Source organism: Pseudorasbora parva, chromosome 19, assembly GCF_024679245.1.
Source record: "Pseudorasbora parva isolate DD20220531a chromosome 19, ASM2467924v1, whole genome shotgun sequence".
Lineage (NCBI taxonomy): Eukaryota > Metazoa > Chordata > Actinopteri > Cypriniformes > Gobionidae > Pseudorasbora > Pseudorasbora parva.
In genome coordinates this window covers 27,144,144-27,167,319 of record NC_090190.1, presented here as the reverse complement: position 1 = coordinate 27,167,319, position 23,176 = coordinate 27,144,144, and the positions used below count along the sequence as shown (strand labels likewise).

The following is a 23,176-nucleotide window of genomic DNA, read 5'->3' as shown; positions in this document are numbered from 1 at the left end:
AAATGCCTCACATCTCTTTCAAAATGAAACAACACAGTCAAATTATCACAAACATATTTCAAAAGCAAACATTTGTCTTACGTTGTAAACACCTTTACCATAATGTTATATTTTTGATTATGTCATATACACACTGTTATTCAAAACCTAAAGCTCTTCTTTTACAGTTTTTTTCAACTGCTTACACACAAAATTGTTACTTGTCACACAATTTTTAAAACCTGACACTCAAACACCAGAACCACACACTAAATCTGCAAAACCATACACTATTTTTTGGCCTTTTACTCAGTTTTCAATTTCATTAAACACTTTTTGCAAAACACAACACACAATTTTCTAGGCAACACACAAAAATCTGACAGGAAGTTTCTTGATTTCCTTTTATAAACACAACCAATCAAAATGCCACACTTAAGCCCTATTCGGACTGGATTAGTTTAACATGGGGACATGGGGGTAAAGTCATTTTACCTCAGGACGTCTGTAATATTAATGGCCAATTCGCACGGGATAAGACATCTCAGTAAAACTAGCAGAAGTGGGGGGAGTAACTCGCTTTACGCACCTCCTTGACGTCATGTGCGTATGACGTTACCGTTATAACGTGAGCAAACACAACCTGAGCGCCAGTCTGAACTCCGTCTCCAAAATATATGTGTTTTAATAAACAGTTAGGTCCAGTCTAACGATTGTGATTGGATTATGTTGGTAATAGACACTTTCCTAGAGCTAAAATGTGTTGTGCCTCTAATAAGTGCTTTTGATCTTCGTTTTGCTTTAAATGATATGCGGAAAATACTGGACATTTTCCACAGATTTCTCCCACCACCTACAACGCAACCGAATGCTTCAAGCGCCTCCATGGTCGCAAAAAGTGCTCTTTTTTAACTCTTAAACAGTAAATGACGGAATTTTACCATACATTTTTACAGCAGGTCTATTCGAACGGGATTAGTATTACCTGAGGTAATTTTTCCGGACCTTTTTACAGAAGGTAAAAGTCTCGGTAATCTTTACTGACATTCTCCGTAATGATTACCGAGATGGCACATTCGGACGGGACTAAAATCACCGAGAACCTCTGGTAATAATTACTTTACCCCCACGTCCCCATGTTAAACTAATCCAGTCCGAATAGGGCTTAATTCATCAGTGCCTCACACTAACTCCTCACATGTGCAAACACTTGTTGCTTTACTTAACAACAACCAATCATAACTTTAGTAGTGGCTTATAAATAGGCCAAAGGTCAAGTAATAGCTTTTGGACAATGGATGCAAACAGAGTAAGAGGAGTTGTGGAGACACTGATGCTGCCTCCATCCAAGGTTGGATACGCCATACAAGAAGGTTCTTTCCACGGTGTCTGGCAAGAGAGAATATAGCATGTGACGTGGATGTAATTATAATTATAATTTATCTTTGATATGTTGGGGATTGAACCCGGGACCTCATCCTTGCAAAGCTTATGCCCTACCACTGAGCTACTTGCTGTTGTGAAAGTTCTGCTGAGTTACATGTCCCTTGTATTCAACCTAATAGCTATTTTCTATATATAAATTGGGCAGATAGAGATGTGCCACAGATAAAGCATAACAGTCCGTGAAGATGCTGGGGACTGAACACAGGAACTCATACATGCAAAGCATATGCACTACCACTTAGCTACTTGCCCTTGTGAAGGTTGTGATGAGTTACAAGTGCCTTGTAATCGAGCTAGTTTCTGTTTTCCAAAAAATAAATTAGGCAGAGAGAAATGCGCAAGAGATGAGGCTAGTAGTTGAGATAACTGTCTTTTGAGATGCTTGAGATTGAACCAAGGACCTCATACATGCAAAGCATGTGCTCTACCACTGGGCTTCTTGCCCTTGTGAATGTTCTGCAGAGTCACATGTGCCTTGTACTCAAGCTAGTAGCTATTTTTTAAATATAAATTAGGCAGAGAGAGATGTGCCAAAGATAAAGCTTTGAATTGAAGAATAACAGTCCTTGAAGATGCTGGGGATTGAACCCAGGACATGATACATGCAAAAGATATGCTCTACCACTGAGCTACTCACCCTTGTGAAAGCTGTTCTGAATTACGTGCCTTGTACTCAAGCTAATTGCTATTTTCCAAATATAAATTAGACAGAGAGAAATGCGCAAGCGATGAGGCTAGTAGTTGAAAGCTAACTATCCTTTAAGATGCTGGGGATTGAACCCATGACCTTATACATGCAAATCATGTGCTCTACCACTGAGCTACTTGCCCTTGTGAAGCTTGAGCTGAGTTACATGTGCCTTGTACTCAAGCTAGTGGCATTAAGGCATTAAGAATCTCATTAAGAAATGAGCAACAGATAAAGCTTTGTGTTGAAGGATAATTTTTCTTTGAGATGCTAAAGATTGAACCCAGGACCTGATCATTGCAAAGCTTATGCTCTACCACTGAGCTACTTGCCCTTGTGAAGGTTGTGCTGAGTTACATGTGCCTTGTACTCAAGCTTGTAGCTATTTTTCAAACCTAAATTAGGCAGCGAGAAATGTGCTGAGTTACATGTGCATTGTATTCAAGCTAGTTGCGATTTTTTAAATATAAATTAGGAAGTGAGAAATGTCTGTTGGGGGTGCTCACTGGCAGCACTAGAGCGGCTCCCAGACCTAGACAATAGTGTTCCCTCCACAATAAGTGGATTGCCTGGTTTGATCGGTTCATCAATATCATGATTTATATTACTTTAAATTACTAATGCTAACATTACATCTATCATTATTACTGTTATTATTGTCATGTGTATTACGCTATCACTACTACTATTACTATTAGCTACTATCACTACTACTATTAGCCACTATCACTACTACTATTACTATCACTACTATTCTTACTATTAACTACAATCAATATACTATTACAATAATTACAATTATTACTGTCACCACTACTAACACCATTAGCTACTGTTACTACTACAATTATTATTTTTTGTTATGAATACTACTTCAAGTATAAATGTATTACCCTCAGCATCTCAAGTTACCATATATATATATAGTAACACCATGATCCACTGGAGGCGAGGTTGATGAACCCAAGTGCAGTTTATTTAACAAAATTCCAAACATAAACAAAAGACTTGGCAAACAAAATAAAACTTTACTTGACTTGACTGAGACTCAACTTTACGAAACACTCACCAACAGTGGGTTACAACATCATCAATAACTGACCAAGACTAAGCAAACATGAGGGCTTAAATACACAAGGGCTAATGACAAAACGAGGGACACCTGTGAACAATGATTACCCTATAAACCAATGAACACAAGACAAAAGGCAGTAACACATGAGGGCATGGAATCACATGACAACAGACCACATGACAAGACCAGGAAGTGCATGACAAAACATGACAGTGAACATGAAACCTTAAAACATGAAACATGAATCCTACACCAAAACACCTTGTGACATATATATATATATATATATATATATATATATATATATATATATATATATATATATATATATATATATGTGTCACAAGGTGTTTTTTATATAGGGGTTATATATATTAGTTTTCCTCTCTATCTGTTATTGTTTTGTTTTTCTATCCACTATACGTGTATGTCTATGATCACTTGCATAAGCTACTATAATTTGTTATTTTGTATTTGTGAAAAAAAAGAAATATTGTTAGTACTCAATTGAACAAAATATATAACACAAATATATAACAGTATAAGTAGTTTTGGGATATTTTACTAAACAAAGTTACATAGTGCACCTTAAATTTTCTTTTTTCTTTTTTTACTTTTTTTTTTTTTACCCCATTACTATGTAAAATGTGTCTGAATTATGTAAGTTTATTATTTCTTAAAACTAACAGAATAATTCAGATACTTTGTTATCTTTTCGCTCTGTCTCCAAATAAAATTGGTTACAGACTTTTTTTTTTATGGAGTTTGATGGATGGGACACAGCCAACTTTAATTTCTTTATTTGTATAGAACTTAAGTCAGATCACTAGCACACATTAGTTTTTAGTCAACCTTGATCAGAACAAACTTAAAATAAACCTTAAAAATAACCTTACATTTCGAAACCTACATCACCTCTGGAAAGGTCTATGTATAAACTAAATAAAAAATACAGGAAGCCGAGAAGGTAACGAGCATGAATTTTTGATGGCAAACGAATAAACAAACAAACAAACAAATTAACAAATAAATAAATAAATAATAATAAAGCAGCACAGAGATCGCTATTTTAGTTTTTTTTTTCCTACGCAGTGAGGTTCCTTCAGTTGAGTTCCTTTCATTGAGTGATCACTCCAGTTCAGTCGGTGGCGGTAATGCACCCATACTGTTTTGACCATCATTATACAGAAGAAGAAGAATGAGCTGCGCGCGCACATATATGAGGCGGATTCTTAAGTTTTGGTCTATAGGCTATGGTTTTAACCTTTAACCAGGTTTTAACCTTACAGTCTATGGTTTTAAGATGGTAAGTTATTACAGCATTACTGACAATTTTCTCTCAGCCACTAACTTAGTATTTGACGGTCGCTGCGTAATCATGTTTACAGAGGAGAAATTGGAATAATTAATGATTCGTATTGCTGACTTATTTTTTCCTATGTTCACTATGCTGCCTTCACATGCTATCGGGAATATTGTAACGTTAATTCCCGCTTCGTGAGAGCTGTTGCTCGTTGACTTCAAAAGGGGGTTTGTGTGCCATGTTTAACTAAACAAGTAACTTATTTACTATAATTCTGATTGTACGTGAAGGCAGTAACGTTATCTTCCTCAAGAGAACGTCAAAAAAAAAAAGTTCTTCTACTGCCGTTGCATTTATGAACCTTGATCAAAAAGTGGAGAATGTTTTGTCAAGCTGGTCTGTCAAGCTGAAATCAACAACGATTCCGTTCTGTCAGTACAAGACAAGATGCGATCACAACAAACTAATATTATTCTGATGTAAATATCATGTAAATGATATCTGATGTAAATAGCATGATACATTTTGGGGGGAGTGATATGCAATGCTTTAATTGAACAAATTATAAGATTAGATACTGTAATTAGGAATTTGATAGATTTGCGATCATAAGAGACAATGAAGCACCTGTAACGCAGTATAGGGGTTGGAATTGCAATAGACATTAGCTTTATCAAACAGAAGATGTGCAATATACTATTTTCTAATTCAAAATTAATCCAAAAGCCATAACCACAATGACATATTACTTAACAATTAGTTAATAGGTATGTGTCTGAACAAGTAAAGTCGGTCATAACATAATAATACCTTAATCGTTAGCTAATGATTAAATAAAGCAGACAAATGGAAGTTGAAATGCGTGACTTTGACCCATTGTGGAATTTAAAATATTAATGTACATTATTAGTTAATATAATATGTTAATAGGGAATCAATACATGTTGTTTTGTGATTATATTTAATTAATAGCAATTAATATATTACTTAATCTATTAATCATGCAGAATCTTCATAAGTTGCTGATGTAGTAATCATTAATAAATCGTAGTTCTTCATGAGTCATACATTGCCTGATGATTATTTGTGCATTAATTAGGCATGAATTAATGCATAGTAGTGCACCCTTTATTGTAAAATGTTACTAATGTTTTCACAGTAAATAGTGAATAAAACGTTTGGGAAACATTGAGGTAACTTTATTGTGGCAAACCTGACTAGTCAGATTTAACAAGTCTAGCCCCGACTGGCTCATCCATGACCTACAGACAGCCTGCAGGGAGAACCAGCTTACTAGCTTGATTCTCCTGCGAATTCCAGCTTCCAGTTTAAGCACACAAGGTCCCAAGTCTGCCACCGTTAGCTATCAATATCTGTTAGCTAATTTCACTAACGTTAGCTAGCTGTTTACAAGGAATGTTTCAATATAAAATCACTTGGCTAATAATAGTAACAACTTTAACGTCAACTCACCTAAATATGTTTTCTCCGATTTTAGGGTAAAGTTTTGAATGCTGAAATTTCATTCACCAAATGAAAAAAAGCAGGCAAGGCAGGCAAAAAAGACATTTCTGATAAGAATCCAAGTTTTTCATTGGTTTGGAAAGCAAGTGTAATAAAAACTTGGAGCGGGCATGGGGAAATGTATTGGAGTAAAAAGTAAACTTTGTCTTTAATAAATATTTTAGTGGTGTAAGAGTGAAAGTAGATGCAAATAAAACATAGTCAAATAAAGTACAGATCCTTGAAACTTAAGTCAAGTAACAGTATTTTTACTTCATTACTTGCCACCACTGTGCAAATCATTGCTTGAAAAACAGTTCTCCACTCACTAGACTAGTCTCCCAGAACATGCTGTCCTTGACCAGTGCTGGACAATAAGGACAGCCTCATGGCTCAGGGTCAGCGTGAAAGACGTTTCGGGCTGTTTACGGAATTGTCACTTTAAATGTCCAGCAACCAATTTGCAAAACCGACATTAATGCACTAATGTTAATGAATGAATGAATGAATGAATGAATTAACTAATTACTGTTTTACTACTTTTTTTGTTTAATTTAAAATTTAGTTTAACTTGTATGTATTCTTGTTTTCATACCAGCAGTAGCAGCAACAATAATATTAAAGGGTAGCCTGGATGCCAGCCGAACTCAGCCCCGCCCACAACATTTGAGCTCGGGCAGTTTGGTCTGGACTCGATCCATAGAGGAGTGATTATTCCCGAAAACAGAAACTGTTCGGACCAATGATATTGACAGGGGGGGCTTGAGACGATGGACAGATGATAAATAGTAACGTAAACATGCACGTCATCAAAGTCGCTTGGGTTGAATATGCATTCACCTTCAGTTATTCTATTATATGATTTTGAATGAGCAGACAGAATGATATCGTCCATCGGCGTAACCTTAGCTCGCACTGTGGAGCCAGACGAAAGTATAAACCAGTCCCAAAACTCACAACTTTCAAAACTGTTTTATGGAGTTTTGTTTACTGAAAGTTTTTTGGAAAGATGAGCTGAGGCTCCATTGAACACAATGCACTTCTATCCCTATACAGCTTGAACAATACATTAATACATTAATCTTACAATCTAAAGGAAGAAGAAACCCGAAGATTTTTGCAGTTTCCTTCTGTTTTTAAAAACCTTCATAGATTGCTTGATAATGCTTTAATTTTTTATTTATTCATAATTTCACAGATTCCAGAGTTATCAAAAAGTTCAGTGAACATGAGGGACCCTAAGAGGGTGGAACAGATATTGACATCTATGAGGAATGATGGATCCAGCACACTACAGGTAATTATGGCTCCGTTATAATTGATGGATGCTTTTGTGTTTCAATAATTGAGATGTCAGATGTTATAATAGAAATAATGGTAAGGTCATAGCCAGGCAGATTGTTCAGAAATCAGGATTAGTGCATGCAGGATAAATTACTGGGTAACCACGATGACAGTGCCTAACAAGAACACGTTTTGGAATCAAAAACGTCTTGCCAAACCACTCTCTTTGCTTAAGTGTTCCATTCTGTGCTAATCCGCCCCAGCCAGTACCAATGTAGTTTTATTTTCCACTGTGGGGCTGTTACAGTGCTTTACAAAGCTCAAACATTTCATAACTATGATGATGTCACGTCAGGCTCTTCCTCACTACACCAGTGATCACATTTCCCGTAGTTCTAATCACACATATCTGTCACTCAGCACATTAGAAGCACTATAAAGAAGGCTTACACACAGTCTGGCTTCTGAGCATACAGACTCACTATCCTGCCTACTTACCAGAGGACTCCTTTCGTTGCCTGACCAAAGTCTTCCAAGTCATATTGAAAGTCATCCAAGTTGTCTTCCAAGTATTCCTAGTAATTGTCTTGTCAAATCAGATATATCCACATCTCGTCTACTTCCCATTGTATTTTATCACCTTTGTCTAACCTGCAGAAAGATGAGATTTATTTTGGAAATGTGTTTACATCTTAGTTTACATGCGTGTTTTCTTATCGGATAAAAATGTATCCACCTGGCTTAACTGAGCATAAACATTTTACACTTCCGCTTTTTACAAAACAATTTAATGCTTATATTAAGTTGCTTAAATGTACTTTTTGTTTTGCTAAAATGCATTGTCACAATAAATTCTCGCAATGCAAATATCAGGTGTTTTTTATATTATTGATTGAGTGGTCTTATGTAAAGACATGGTTATTTGATGGATTTCAGTTTTTTTATGTTGTAGGTGATCTCAGATTTTGATATGACTCTTACCAGGTTTGCCTACAATGGCAAACGCTGCCCTACCTCCCATAGTGAGTACAACAATCACTAATATTTCCTTTAGTGTTGGTGAGTTGTATAACAGTCAAGTAGTTGATCAGTAAGGTTAAGTAATTTAAGAATTGTTTTATTATTTATTGTTGACACTAGAGCATGCTGGATGCTTTAGCTGTTAAACTGTTTGCTCAGTAAAACGATCTCTGTAAAGTTGCCTCTTTAAATTTATAATTTTTAACCACTGTTGCTTCAGCAATACACATTCAGACAAATGTCCTTGGCAACTCATTTCTACTCCTGTGTTTACTCTATTGTGCTATGTCTGACTGTTTAAAAAAATATGTATATATTAAAAAAGTAAAAAACATGCACCTTTATTTAAAAAAAATATGTACTTTTTCACATCCCTATTACTAATGCACAATCCCAGAAAAAATATATGTCTATATAACATATCTAACAATAATGGTATTGAAATATTTCATGTTGCATGGATTGCTCTTCTTTTGTTAAAATTAATAATACATAATCTGCTTTCAGATATATTGGACAGTAGTGAACTGATCAGTGAAGACTGCAAAGCCCAGGTGAGGAAGCAAATCTTTTCCAAAATGAACATTTTTAAGCTAAAATTTAGTTTTGACTGAAAATTTTGTTTTTGTGTAATTATAACTTGATTAAACTGTATATATGTATAAAATCTAACCGTACCATTCTCCACCCACGGCTTGGCACGCATTTGCACCACATTGAAAATAACAATGTGTAAAACAGAGAGTTAGGCTAATATATGTTTCTGTCGATTGATACACATTTTGGCTACCCAATACATTACAACAGATGATCAAAAACCTTCAACAAAACAGTCACTCTTGAGAACATGACCCAATCTTTACAATGACATCACCTGGCTGCTCTGTGAAGCTGCTTTGAAACTATTTTATAGTGAAAAGTGCTGTACAAATAAATTTGAATTGAAGTGAGACCTGAACAGCACATGTTGCTATCTTTGTTTAAACTAAACTTGTTTTAGCCTTGCCAATTTAAACATTCAAGAGCAAAAAGATGTGAAATGGAGAACTCAAGGGAGATTTGATTAGTGCGCAAATATTTAATTCTTTTTTAAGTCTTGCGCTTTCATGGACAAATTCGCACAAAAAATATGTCAACATGCCCATCTGGGGCATGATCAGTTTAGCTCCATGAGTCGGTGGGCAGGGTTACAGAAGCAGGCGTACACATAGAGGTGGTGTTTCACCCTTCGTATACATCATTGATTAGAGAGCTTTGTTTCCTGAGCCGTCTGCTGTCTATAAAACCTTTTCTTTTACTAACAAGGAAGTTTTCAGCTCTGAATCTTACAGGATATTCTTATATTACCATAAACTTTTATATATCAAAGACCAATATAGTACACTATCCATTATCCGCAGAGAAGTGGGTAGACAGGCTGTTGACGGCCCACTTGGAAATTGCTAACCTTCATTACATCGACTACAATTCGGTTTTCGGACCCATCACTCCACGGATAGTGCCCTGTTTGTGTTAACAGACAACATAAAAGGTTTACTTGACAAGAGTCCTTATGTCGGGGCTGTCTTAGATTTGAAGAAAGCCTTTGACTGTAATCTGTAAACCATCAGATTTTAATATCTAGGTTGACTCAGTTTAACATCTCTGATCAAGCACTTTTATGATTTAAATCTTATTTGTCCCACACGAAACAGTACGTGGTAGTAGATGGTGTCAAATCTCCTTGTTTAGATTCTGGAGTTGGTGTCCCTCAGGGGTCTATCCTTGGGCCGGTTCTGTTCTCTCTTTTTATTAATAACCTACCAAATTCATGTCCAAACGTCATCTTGCAGATGCACGTGGATGATGTAGTAATTTACACTCAAGCAAAAACTATTCAACAAGCAGCTGTTGATCTCACAGCTGCTTTATTTTATGTGCAGAACTGGCTCAATGACTCATGCCTCATGTTAAACACCAAAAAAACTAATTATTAAAAATATTTGATAAAAAATCACTATCACATCACTACTGTCATGTTTTAAAAAAATATAGACTATTGGATTTTCAAAATATGATCAATTTGAAAATGGTCTGTCTGATATACAAGGTTTTACATTTCCTCGCTCCTTCACCACTGAAGGATTTTATCAAAACTAAAGAAATTTCACAAAGGATCATGCAAGCCTCCACCAGAGGAGACTTGATAATACCCCACAGGTACTTTTTTCATGGGAACACGTGGAATAGTCTTCCTCTAACACTGAGAGAATGCCCTACATATAGCTTGTTTAAAGTCCAATTCAAAAAATGGTTATGGGCAAACCAAAGTTGCACACATTAGTGAGTATGTTGCGTCTTATTTTAAATTTGTATTTTGTCATGTGCATATGGATGTATTTGTGATGCCGAGTCTTATGTGAATATTGTTTATAGGACTTTTGTTTTTGTGACCTGTGAGACCTTAGCCCGTGGGACTACGGATGGAAATTAGCCCTTGGCTACAATCCGGCATGTTTACATGCATGTATTCCATGTTTTGTTCATTAACATGCACTGTCCCAATCAAATAAAAAAGAAATAAAAAATAAAGGCTCAAGGGAAAGTCAATTTCTAAATTTTTCACCCCTTTAAAAATTGCTGTAACGGAGTTCGTAGATGGAAAGGAAGGAGTCAGGAACCAGCGAACGTTTAACAACTTTAATTCAAAACAATAAACAAAACGAAAGCAACTTTCGTTTTGTTTATTGTTTTGAAACACAGATGATAACAGATAAACATAACATAAAGTCCAGGCCTGGTCGTCTCTTGTCTTCCACTGTCTTCGCTCTTCCTTTTATACTCCTGTCACTCCGCCGTGAGATGAGATCGGTGTGGCTCGCAGCTGGCACTCATTATCACTGCCACTGGCCCGCTCTCACAGTCGTGTGCACCAAACCGAAAGTTCTGTACCGAAACAGTTTAGTATGAATACGTGTACCATTATACCCATAATGTAGACCTATAACCAATGTTTGTAGATTATTACTGTTAAAGGATCCTAGCTTTTGCTAAAATAACATAAAATCAGAGCAGCAGCTCTTTTTCTCATGTTCGTAAATTAACAATTTAATTTATTCCTGTCGAGATTTTAGTCTGACTAAAATGCGACATCAAAATCAGTTCACATACATTATGTAGCCTATATCATATTATTCAAAAATAGCATCAAATCCATAAATGCAGTGATAATTCAACACGATTCACCGTTAAATCAGTTATGTAAATGGGAGACAGACTTATGTTTCAGCAGTTGCACAACACATTTTAATACATGACAAGACTGCTTCGGAGGCTCCACTGATCTATATAGAGAACTGGATTGCTCATGACATCATAAAAAGTGAAGCCACCGCGCCACCATATTGGTATTCCCTAGTAAGCTCACACATTCTAATGAATCAATAGGAAATATGATTTTACTGAGAAAATATTGCCTAAGGAGACGCCGATTTTATATTTGTACACTTCTTACAGCGCAAACGTCCTTAGCAGGGAAATGGTCGATCAAAGTCAGGCATTTTTCCTTCTTATTAAAAATAAAATGCATGCATCATAACTTATTCAGACAAATAAGGCTGACTGCTTTATTTCCGAGATTATGCATGGCAAACTTTTAATTGTAATACAGGTCCTTCTCAAAAAATTAGCATATGTGATAAAAGTTCATTATTTTCCATAATGTAATGATAAAAATTAAACTTTCATATATATATTTTAGATTCATTGCACACCAACTGAAATATTTCAGGTCTTTTATTGTTTTAATACTGATGATTTTGGCATACAGCTCATGAAAACCCCAAATTCCCCAAAAATCAAAAAAAAAAAAGCATATTTCATCCGACCAATAAAAGAAAAGTGTTTTTAATATATAAAAATGTCAACCTTCAAATAATTATGTTCAGTTATGCACTCAATGCTTTGTCGGGAATCCTTTTGCAGAAATGACTGCTTCATGCGGTGTGGCATGGAGGCAATCAGCCTGTGGCACTGCTGAGGTGTTATGGAGGACCAAGATGCTTCGATAGCGGCCTTAAAGGTCCCATGGCATGGGTTGTTTTATTGTTTTATAATGTTTCTTGGGGTGTATTTATATGGATAGTATGGTCTTTACATCAAAAAATGTCATAATTTAGAAATAAAAGGCATTTTTTCTATACTGATATTAGCCCTCTGTTTAGAATGCTCTGTTTCAAGGGGCGTGTCTGCTGTGAGTCTTCAGTGAAAACACCCACTGTTGTGATTGGCTGACATCTTCGCATTTAAAATTAGATAACGTGCGGAGGAGGGCGTGGTTTAGCTGGAGCAGCTGCAGCGCTGCCAGTCGAGAGAGAGACAGACAGAAACGGAGCTGGGGAAAGATTGCTGAGGAAGTGTTATTGTACCAAGTTTTTGAGAGCGCAAGTTTATTTTGTTTGTATCTGAGAGCTCTGAATAAAGACGAGTAAACTTTGCAACGTTATTTCTCTCACAAAATGCTTTCACCACAGCTAACAGCAAACACGATATCGACATGAATACAGTAAGAGCTTCTGTTGAGCATAATGAGCAGCGTCATTCAAACGGCAGTTTGGTTAAGTGTGCACTGCAGATAAACGCAAGACAGACCTATCCGAAAATTATAAAGAGTGTTCTTTGATTGCTCTCTGTTGTTTAATCATTTAAATAACAGATTTGTCTCATTGCTGCTAACAGAAATGACGTGAAGTTGATGGTTTTAGTAATTGGCTTGATTCACTGATGCATCAAGACGGCCAGCTGCAGGACTGACAGTTTTAAATGATTTAGAAAGAAAGTCTGTGTGAACTTGAATGATTAGCTACACATCAGAACTCACTGATCCCAGATCAGGCATTGATGAACACTGTTACTCACTGTTTGTGGTGGTACTGTTGAATCCGTATGGTAAAGCCTGCGCTACCGACACCCACTGATAAAACTGAATCCTTTCTCTACTATTCTCTGGGCGGGTAAAGCAGAGGAAGGGGTAGTAACCTTTCCTGGTATGACTTCATAACAGGAGAATTCAAGATCAGCTCATCTGAGCTCTCAGTTTCTCAAAGGCAGAGAAAGACAGCCTGAACTCGTTTTATACTGATCAGAATTTCTAGCGACTTGAGGACAACATTCAGGCTAGGGGAACTCATATTAATGTTGAAAAACCTCATAAAATAAAAAATTCATGCCATGGGACCTTTTAAGCTCATCCACCTCTTCACAATATCCCACAGATTCTCTACGGGGTTTAGGTCAGGAGAGTTGGCAGGCCAATTGAGCAAAGTAATACCATGGTCAGTAAACCATTTACCAGTGGTTTTGGCACTTTGAGCAGGCGCCAGGTCGTGCTGAAAAACGAAATCTTCATCTCCATAAAGCTTTTTATGCAGATGGAAGCATGAAGTGCTCAAAAATCTCCTGATAGCTAGCTGCATTGACCCTGCCCTTGATAAAACACAGTGGACCAACACCAGCAGTTGATATGGCACCCCAGACCATCACTGACTGTGGGTACTTGACACTGGACTCCAGGCATTTTGGCATTTCCTTCTCCCCAGTCTTCCTCCAGACTCCGGCACCTTGATTTCCGAATGACATGCAAAATTTGCTTTCATCCGAAAAAAGTACTTTGGACCACTGAGCAACAGTCCAGTGCTGCTTCTCTGTAGCCCAAAAGTGGCTTGACCTGGGGAATGCGGCACCTGTAGCCCATTTCCTGCACACACCTGTGCACGGTGGCTCTGGATGTTTCTACTCCAGACTCAGTCCACTGCTTCCGCAGGTCCCCCAAGGTCTGGAATTGGTCCTTCTCCACAATCGTCCTCAGGGTCCAGTCACCTCTTCTTATTGTGCAATGTTTTTTTGCCACACTTTTTCCTTCCCACAGACTTCCCACTGAGGTGCCTTGATACAGTACTCTGGAAACAGCCTATTCGTTACCCTCTTGCTTGAGGGTGTCAATGATGGCCTTCTGGACAGGGTAGGGTCGGCAGTCTTACCCATGATTGCGGTTTTGAGTAATGAACCAGGCTGGGAGTTTTTAAAAGCCTCAGGAATCTTCTGCAGGTGTTTAGAGTTAATTAGTTGATTCAGATGATTAGGTTAATAGCTTGTTTAGAGAATCTTTTCATGATATGCTAATTTTTTGAGATAGGAATTTTGGGTTTTCATGAGCTGTATGCCAAAATCATCTGTATTAAAACACTAAAAGACCTAAAATATTTCAGCTGATGTGCAATGAATCTAAAATATGAAAGTTTAATTTTTATCATTACATTATGGAAAATAATGAACTTTTATCACAAATGCTAATTTTTTGAGAAGGACCTGTAGAGGCTTGTGTTAATATTTATTGTATAAGCTATTTGGATCAATTTCTGAAGTTAAACACGGATATGTGTTAGTTACATTTTTACATATATTACAGATAACATCTGAAGTAACTATTAATTCACATACATATATTGTAAAACTGCTGCAAACAGGATGATTTTTAGCTCAGTGCTATGGCTGTATTCAATGATTCCCTCTGTCAGTAGGGAATAGTAAGATGGCCTACACAATATTTATCTTTCATACATATCATGATGACATTTCAGCCCCTTATATGCATTAATGATGTTTCAAACACCATTTATGCTGTGTGGACGTTTTACAGTTATATTTTGTTATATAAATATGGAGATAATCTTAAGTTCTGTCTAGACTTTGTCTAGATCTTTTTAAATGATCAGGACATTGTGACGCACTAGCCTTGCTTTTTGTTCTATAGCTTCAGAAACTACTGGAAACATACTACCCTATAGAGATCGATTCCACACGCTCAGCAGAAGAGAAGTTACCACTCATGGTTGAATGGTAAGACACATACTCATTACACAGATAAGATCTCATCCGCAAAATTATTGATTGATTCACTGGTTCATGGCCGTTTGAATCTTTACTCTTTTGAAGCGTCGACAATACATTTTGGTCCAAAAATAACAAAAAATACGACTTTATTTAGCATTGTTTTCTCTTCCGCTGTTTGTTTTTAAACCTCAAATAATAAAGAATCAAACGGTCGTGAATCAGTAGATTGATTCATGATTCATATCACCAAAGTCACGTGATTTCAGCAGTTTGCAAGTTTGACACGCGATCCGTATCATGATTCATGACCATTTGATTCTTTATTTGAGGAGCACTGAAGAGAAGACAATGCTGAATAAAGTCATATTTTTTGTTATTTTTGGACTGAAATGTATTGTCAACGCTTCAAAAGACTCTAACTAACCAACTGATGTCACATATGGACTACTTTGATGATGTTTTCATTACCTTCGTGACGTGGACAGCAAGTGGGCATACACTTACATTCAAAGGACAGAAAGCCCTCGGGACTAAATCTAAAATATCTTACACTGTGTGCTGAGGATGAACAGAGGTCTAACGGGTGTGGAGCGACATTGGGGTGAGAAAAGAAATGAAAGAAATTTCATTTTTGGGTGAACTAACCCTTTAACAAGCGCATTCAAGCTACTACAAACTTAACAAGTGCATTCAAGCTACTACGAATTTAACAAGCACATTCAAGCTACTACAATAGATGGCTAAATGGACAAGAGATTGTGTGTTAGAAAGTACTCTAGCCTAAAAGATTATGAAGATGTGTATATGGGTTGTATCTCATTACAAGAGATTGTGTTGTAATGATAAACGGGCTGATATGGTTGACGTGACAAACCGAATAGACTTAGTCCTAGGAGTAATTGAAAGCAGACCAAGACTAGGCTAAGCACTTGACAATGCAAAACAGGTTTTCCATACAAAATACATTTGGGGGCAGGCTTCCGGGAAGACACTTTAAGAGGAATGTTGTTATAGCTGACAGCCAAACTTTGTCCAACAACATACCTCTGGCTTAAACAGTCATAGTTGCGCTACCCATAGACGCAATTTTCTTTTGTTAAATATGAGCTGTTTTCACATGGATTTGATTGGCTCGATGTCTATAATATTTAACAATACATATAAATAGTCACTTTTCTGTTCATATATGCATAATATATGATGTACAATGATGTTAATACTATGGTTATATACAATGATAATACAAACCATTTTTTGTTAGTTAATATGGCATCAACTAATTTGCATAAACTGAGAACAAAATATTAATAAATGTGTAGTAAAATGTCTCCCTTGACTGTATTATTTGATATTTTTATTTCCTTGAGTATGTTTACTGTATGTTGTGATCTTGTGACAAATAGTAGCCTGCTTAAAGACATGGAGATGTGGACCTTAAATCATTGCAAATTCTTGAACAAGTGAAATAAAACAAGTGAAGTAAATGCATTTAAGCCAATGAAACATTTGATAACAGATGTATGACAGAGAATAATGCGGTGAGTTGTTTGGGATATTTCTGTCATGATGTGGTGAGCAAATATATTTAATAAGTGTTTATCTGCTAAAAAATATTAAATCTGTCTTCCACATTTTATCATTAAAGCTTTTTTTTGCATTTGTCAAAATATATAATTCATGTTTGTATCAAATAATTATATGTTAACCCTTGTGGGTCCCTATGGACATTTTTGTCCGTTTCAGGTTTGTTTCTTTGATAACTTTGCCTGTGGTGATGCTAAGTGCATATAATTTGCCACACGTGTATATTTTTATTGGAATTTTAATATTTAACCACCATTTCCTTTAAAAAAAAACTATTTTACACTAGGTACTCAAACTAGTTACACTCAGGCCCTTTTGGACAAAAATGTCCACATTTAAACCCATTAAAACTGCTATTTTTAATGCCATAAACTATAAAATAGAATTTCATTCTGTTGGCAAGGCTTCAAAATTTATTTATTTATTTATTTTTACTAGATGGTGCTATTTATTTATTTTTTTTAGGTTTGCGTATAAGCAAATTATCACTTTATTCCTGTTTTTTGTTTAGGCAAATTATAAAGCCGATTTGATAAATTATGCAGCTATAACTGTGTGGGTGTGTTAGTATGGATGTCAGAGTGTGGTGTGTATGTATGTAATAAAATAAATAAAAAAATTGTGCATGTGTATGCTTGTAATATATGAGAGAGAAAAACTAAACTACAAATCACAAATCCAACCGCTGTGCACCAGTGGAGTTTTGCTGGCATCTAATGGGGAAAAAACAAAAACAAAACAAAAACAATATATATATATATATATATAATTTTTATTTTTTTGTTTGTTTGTTTTTGTTTTACTTTTTTAATTTCAACAATAATCTGCCACGGGTCTTCTTTAAAATGAGACCAAACTGAAGTCTGTGCTCCCAAGATTCATATTTTTATGAAAGTTTTTCGCATGGTATTTTTTGTCCTCCATTAACCTGTGTAACTTTTTAAAATTAATGCACAGAGGTTAATAAAACTTAATCTTCAGGACTTTCTGCAGAAATGCCATGATGTGGGCTTAAAAGTCTTTAAGATGATTATTTGTTTGCATGTTTCTATTGTTATTATGAGCCCTTTAAATTGAAGTTTTTTTTTTAAAGATATTCTGTGTGTTTTCATACAGAAAAACACCATTCACTTGTTCAAGGCTTTGTATTAAATGGTTATTTTTACTTGACATTAAATATGTCAGATACTCCGTGTCTAAGCATTATTTGTAACAACATGATACAAAAAATAGGATCAAATATACAGTCAAATGGGAAACTCTTAACAAAATGTTACACATTTATCAATATATTTTTAAAATGATAAAGTTTATTAGTTGTAGTATTGTTGAAGTAACAATAAACTACAGTGTTTGTGTCCATTAACATTAAATCTTCTCATACTTTGTGTCATATACTTTTTGTAACAACATGAACATGAAAAAAATATCACATATGTATAAAGTCAAATTGGAAAAAATTTACATGTTACACATGTATTAATAAAAAATAATAATAAAAATGTTCTATAGTTTATAACCAAAACTGTGTTTTGTATCCATTCATTGACATTAAAGGGATACTTCATTGCTTTTTCATATTAAACTGTTATTCCCTTAACTACATACCTAGTTGATACATACCTCTCTCATCTCAGTGCATGCACTTAATTGCTCTGACTTGCAGTGACATTCTGATAGCATTTAGCTTATCCCACTAATCAATCAATCAATCAATCAATCAATCAACTTTATTTGTATAGCGCTTTTACTATCACGATTGTGTCAAAGCAGGTTCAGTGTCAAACAGGATAATATTGCATCAAAATTAGATTTGGCTGTACAGTCGTTCTGGAGAAAACAGTAATGTTATCAGCTTATTTTAATTTATCATTTAGCGACAATGTTGGCTGATCCGTATTATAGTTTATAGAATTAATTAAAACCTAATTCATAAATGTTATCTGTATAACTAGTTGTATAACTTTGATCATAATTTTAGTGTCCCCTAAGCCCAGTTCATTCACTATGGAACCAAACGGAGATCAAGTTAGAAGTACCAAATACCTCCACGTTTTCCCTATTTAAATACAGTTACACGAATAGTTGAACGATCAAGTATGGTGACAAAATAAAAGGTGGTGCTTTTCTAATTGGATTAAAAAGGAGAACTACAATGTATGGCGGAATAGCACTTCTAAAAGAGTACTTCGGCTCGGTGCAGTAAAAAGTCCCGACCGAAACAGTTTCGGCCGGGACTTTTTACTGCGCAGAGCCGAAGTACTCTCATAAGTGATCGTTCACATATTCGTGTAACTGTATTTGAATAGGCGAATCTGGCCGAGCATGACGTTTCTTCACGCCGGCAACCAGTCTGCACGTTGAGTATTAAACACCTCCCCTAACGGACGAGGCGCACACAGTCAGCGATAGAGACAATGAAAACAAACAAGCAAACAAATGGAAATTATCGAGGCCAGAAAAAATAATCAAGCTAATTTTTTTTGTCGTGTGATTAATTAATTAATCGCGACAGGCCTACCCCTCATTTCCCGTTCTGAAACTGCTGGTTCTGCGGGCCTGCAGTTATATGTGATGCTACAAACAAGTCAGCCCTCTAAACACACTTAGGCAAACACATTGTAAACACAGAAAAGTACTGGAATGTTGATTTGGTCATAATCAAGGTAGGGAGCCGCAGTATACTGGTACTGGGAAAATACTGGTATATATTTTATTTCAAGCAGTACATTATCATGATTCTACACATTTTGGTATATGCTGCTGTTCCGAAGTTCACTGCTAGGTGGCAGTCCGCTACCCAAACTGACGCGAAACCGGCAAATGTGACAACAACATAGACGAACAAAATGGATAAAGCAGTTGAGTCTCACTCAAGATGCCCAAAACGAATAAATAAAGAGAGGAGTAAAAGTTAAATTTGTAATTTAAAAAAATCTTTGCTTATAAAACTGACGAAGAACCATCAAACCTAGCCAAGCATCTGTCACTATCCTGACTTTAAGACTTCTTAAGAGATTGACAGGTGTGTGCATCATTTAAAATCATCTAATTTAGACATTTATTTTATTTGAACACTGATCAACGCACAAACGCTTTTGAAGCCAGAAGCAATTATTTTTAACAATTATTTTTCAGATATTTTTGCTGAAATTATTACTCACAAGGAAAGTTTTCAAATGACTGATTTGATTTGATCATCTTCGTTGATTCATTTACTAATAAACATTTGTGGTAATTTCCCACTTTATAAACTCATAATAACTTGCATGATTGTACTCATTCTCACACTTTACCCACGCCAATATCAGATAGTGTGGTATTGATTTAATACCGGTACTTCGGTATTAGATTGTGGTACAGTACCCGAAGCCAAAATTGTGGTATCAAGCCATCCCTAAATCAAGGTTCATCACACTTATTGTAATTGTTAGTTATTCATCGTCTTATTTTTTTTTTTTATCTCTGATAGTGTCTATGCAGTCAGAGGCCACTAGGGTGATCAGAAATCCTGTTTTTCCTGGTACAGTCCTGTATTTCAGCTCTGTTTTTGGTGTCCCAACTTTGTCCAAATTTACTTTCTTTTTTTTTTTACCTATGCAACTAGTATTAATGGTGATTAAGACAGCATGTGAAAGCAGGGCTATTGGATATAGCGAATATACATTAATACATTTGACATCATTCTCAGACTGCTATTGTTATGTGATTTCGAATTGACTTTCATAATTTTGAAGTTAGGACACCAGTGGGGTTGTCCTAAAGTAAAGACTGTCTGTTGTTAAAGGGTTAGGGCACCCAAAAATGAAAATTATCTCATTAATTACTTACCCTCATGTTGTTCCAAATCCGTAAGACCTTCGTTCATCTTCAGAACACAAATTAAGATATTTTTTTTTATGAAAGTGGCTAGGGATGGGCATTTTTGTCAATTTTTCATTTCGATCATCGATAGAAATGCTGCAATAACCAATCCAAGAAATATACAAATATATTTTTTAAAGTCAGGGCGATCATCGTTTTCATGATCGATCGTCGCTGTCGCGTTCAAGTACTCGAGTACTCGACCACTGTTGCCCATCCCTGAAAGCGGCAAGCTCTGACCCCTCCATGGACAGAAATTTAATTACCACTTTCAAGGTCCAGAAAGGTAGAAAAGACATTTTTTAAATTTTCCATGTGACTACAGGGGTTCAACTTTAATTTTATGAAGCAACAAGAATACTTTTTGCGCAAAAAAAAAAAAAAAAAATTCAACAATCTCTCTTCTTCTGTGCCATTCTCTCTTATTGTAAATTATATGATCACAAATCATAATCGAGATGTGCTGTGTTTGACAGAAACCTGGCTAAAACCAGATGTTTACTTTACTTTAAATGAGTCTACTTCTCACGATCAATGTAATAAACATGAGCCTCTTCTGGAAGGCAAAGGGGGAAGTGTTGCTGTAGTTTATAGTAATATTTTAAGTATTTCTCAGAGGTCTAGTTTCAAGTAGGGTGGTCAGGTCCACCTTTTTAACCTCCTATACTGTTCAAGGCACAAAGGAAAGAGTTACTGATGCGTAGTGTAATATATCTATGCAATAGTTTATTGAGCCTTTTCTTTTTTTTGTTTTTTTTTTTGTCTCTACTCCAGTGTTGTTATCTAACAGACACCCAGGAGAAAGTAACATTGAAACAGCAATAAACTCCAACCAGATAGTCATTGTATGCACAGACCTTTGTCTTACAGATCAATTATAATAATAGAAACATTGAATCACCTTGGAAACCTTTTTACCACATTGACTATCAGAACCGAATGTGACACACCAATGCTGAATTGAGAATGACTGACTTGATCATTCATGTGAAATTCAATTGAATTACTATAATAAATGTATAAATAAATAAAACAATAAATAAATAAATGTGGAAAAAATATATATTTTTATACATTTATAAGGAAATAAGTGTATAAATATGCTATATATTGCTATATATGTATAAATTAGCTTTTTATGTATATTTATTAATGTATGTAGCTTTTGTTTTTTACCTTTCTTTGTATATTTATTTACATATTTTTTATTTTGGCAGACTTGGCATTCCATACTGTACAGCCAAAAAGAGGTCTGTGATCACTTTGCATCACTGAATCTTTGAAATAATTTGTATTTTATAAAGCGCTGTATAAATAAGTGTATTGACTTGACCTGGATTAGACTTTTATGTCAAATGTGATTTCCAGGTTTATTTACGTCACATTTAAAAAACAAAACTAACAAACACTGAACTTGAGCCTTTATTGTAAGCAACTGTGTGAACCAAACATATCAAGAATCACACCCATAAGTAAAGGCAGTTGTCATTCTCAAACACTAGACAAAAAAAATCCAAACTGACTAGATGCTTAGTAATCCACACTAGGCAAAAATGTCCTAACACACACAAACAAACAAAAAAAAACACACACAGGACCAAATTCATGCTGTGACTGAAATGTTTGCCTTTTTGTTATTTTTCACTAAAGCTGTGGTTCTGTTGTATTTGTGCTTGCTCCTTTTACGCTAATAGTGTATGCATTTTTGTATTTACACTAATTGTAAGTTGTTGTTTTCATCTGTTGGTGTATGTGTGTGCAGGTGGACTAAAGCTCATGAGCTCCTTGTGGAGCAGAAGATCATTAAGGATAATTTGGCTCGAGCTGTAAAAGAGTCTGAAGCCATGCTGAGGTCAGACCATTAACATAACAAGCTTTTGGAACTATTGCAATTAACAACAGTTTGTGACTAGTAAAATAAATAAAAAATAGCTCTGAAAATAGATTTGATAACAGAAATTATTTTTGTAGCCAGTAGTTTTCTGTACTTAAAGGGGTCATGAATTGAGAAATCAACTTTCCCTTAAGCTTTTGATATATAAAAGGTCATGGCAATGTAAGAATATTCTTTTTCACAGTTTCACAGCTGAAAACTTAAAGAACAATTCCGGGGAATTTTTAGGTTTATCTTGATCGTACCTTTGTGAGTACAGTCTATAGAAAAACAAACAAACCGGATTGGTGCTTGCAACACGAAGCTATTACAGTTAATGCCCAGAGCCCCCCCTCAGCTAAAACAGCAGCCTTGGGGGGCATAAACGTAAAGGGTGTCTTTGTGCCTCTTAACAGACACAAAATGCAATTAAACTGTCTGTCCAACATGAACAGGGCCCTTGCATGACAATGAAATGCACTTAGCCACTAAGCCATTGTTTATATTCACCTAAATAGCGTTTTAGATTGCTAGCTGTATCTCACGCTGAAGTCCCGTGGGAACGCAGTTGTAGCTGAAAAAAGGCAAATAGTCCAGTTGGGAAGAGCGTTGTGTGTGTAAAGCATGATTATTTTATTACTGCACATCTTTCCTCAAGCCGTGTGCCCAAATGGAAGGATAAATAAA

The 23,176-nt window shown here is 35.6% G+C and overlaps 1 protein-coding gene across 1 annotated transcript in view; it reads left to right on the top strand.

The window, feature by feature from the left end:
• The first annotated feature begins 4,339 nt into the window (after window positions 1-4,339).
• Window positions 4,340-23,176, top strand: part of LOC137047731 (cytosolic 5'-nucleotidase 3-like) — a 29,449-nt gene continuing 10,612 nt past the window's right edge. The window contains exons 1-6 of the mRNA XM_067425579.1: window positions 4,340-4,494; window positions 7,193-7,291; window positions 8,231-8,300; window positions 8,806-8,852; window positions 15,089-15,174; window positions 22,379-22,468. Coding sequence (XP_067281680.1) covers window positions 4,492-4,494; window positions 7,193-7,291; window positions 8,231-8,300; window positions 8,806-8,852; window positions 15,089-15,174; window positions 22,379-22,468 — 395 coding nt within the window. The 5' untranslated portion in view covers window positions 4,340-4,491. The remainder of the gene's footprint in view (window positions 4,495-7,192; window positions 7,292-8,230; window positions 8,301-8,805; window positions 8,853-15,088; window positions 15,175-22,378; window positions 22,469-23,176) is intronic.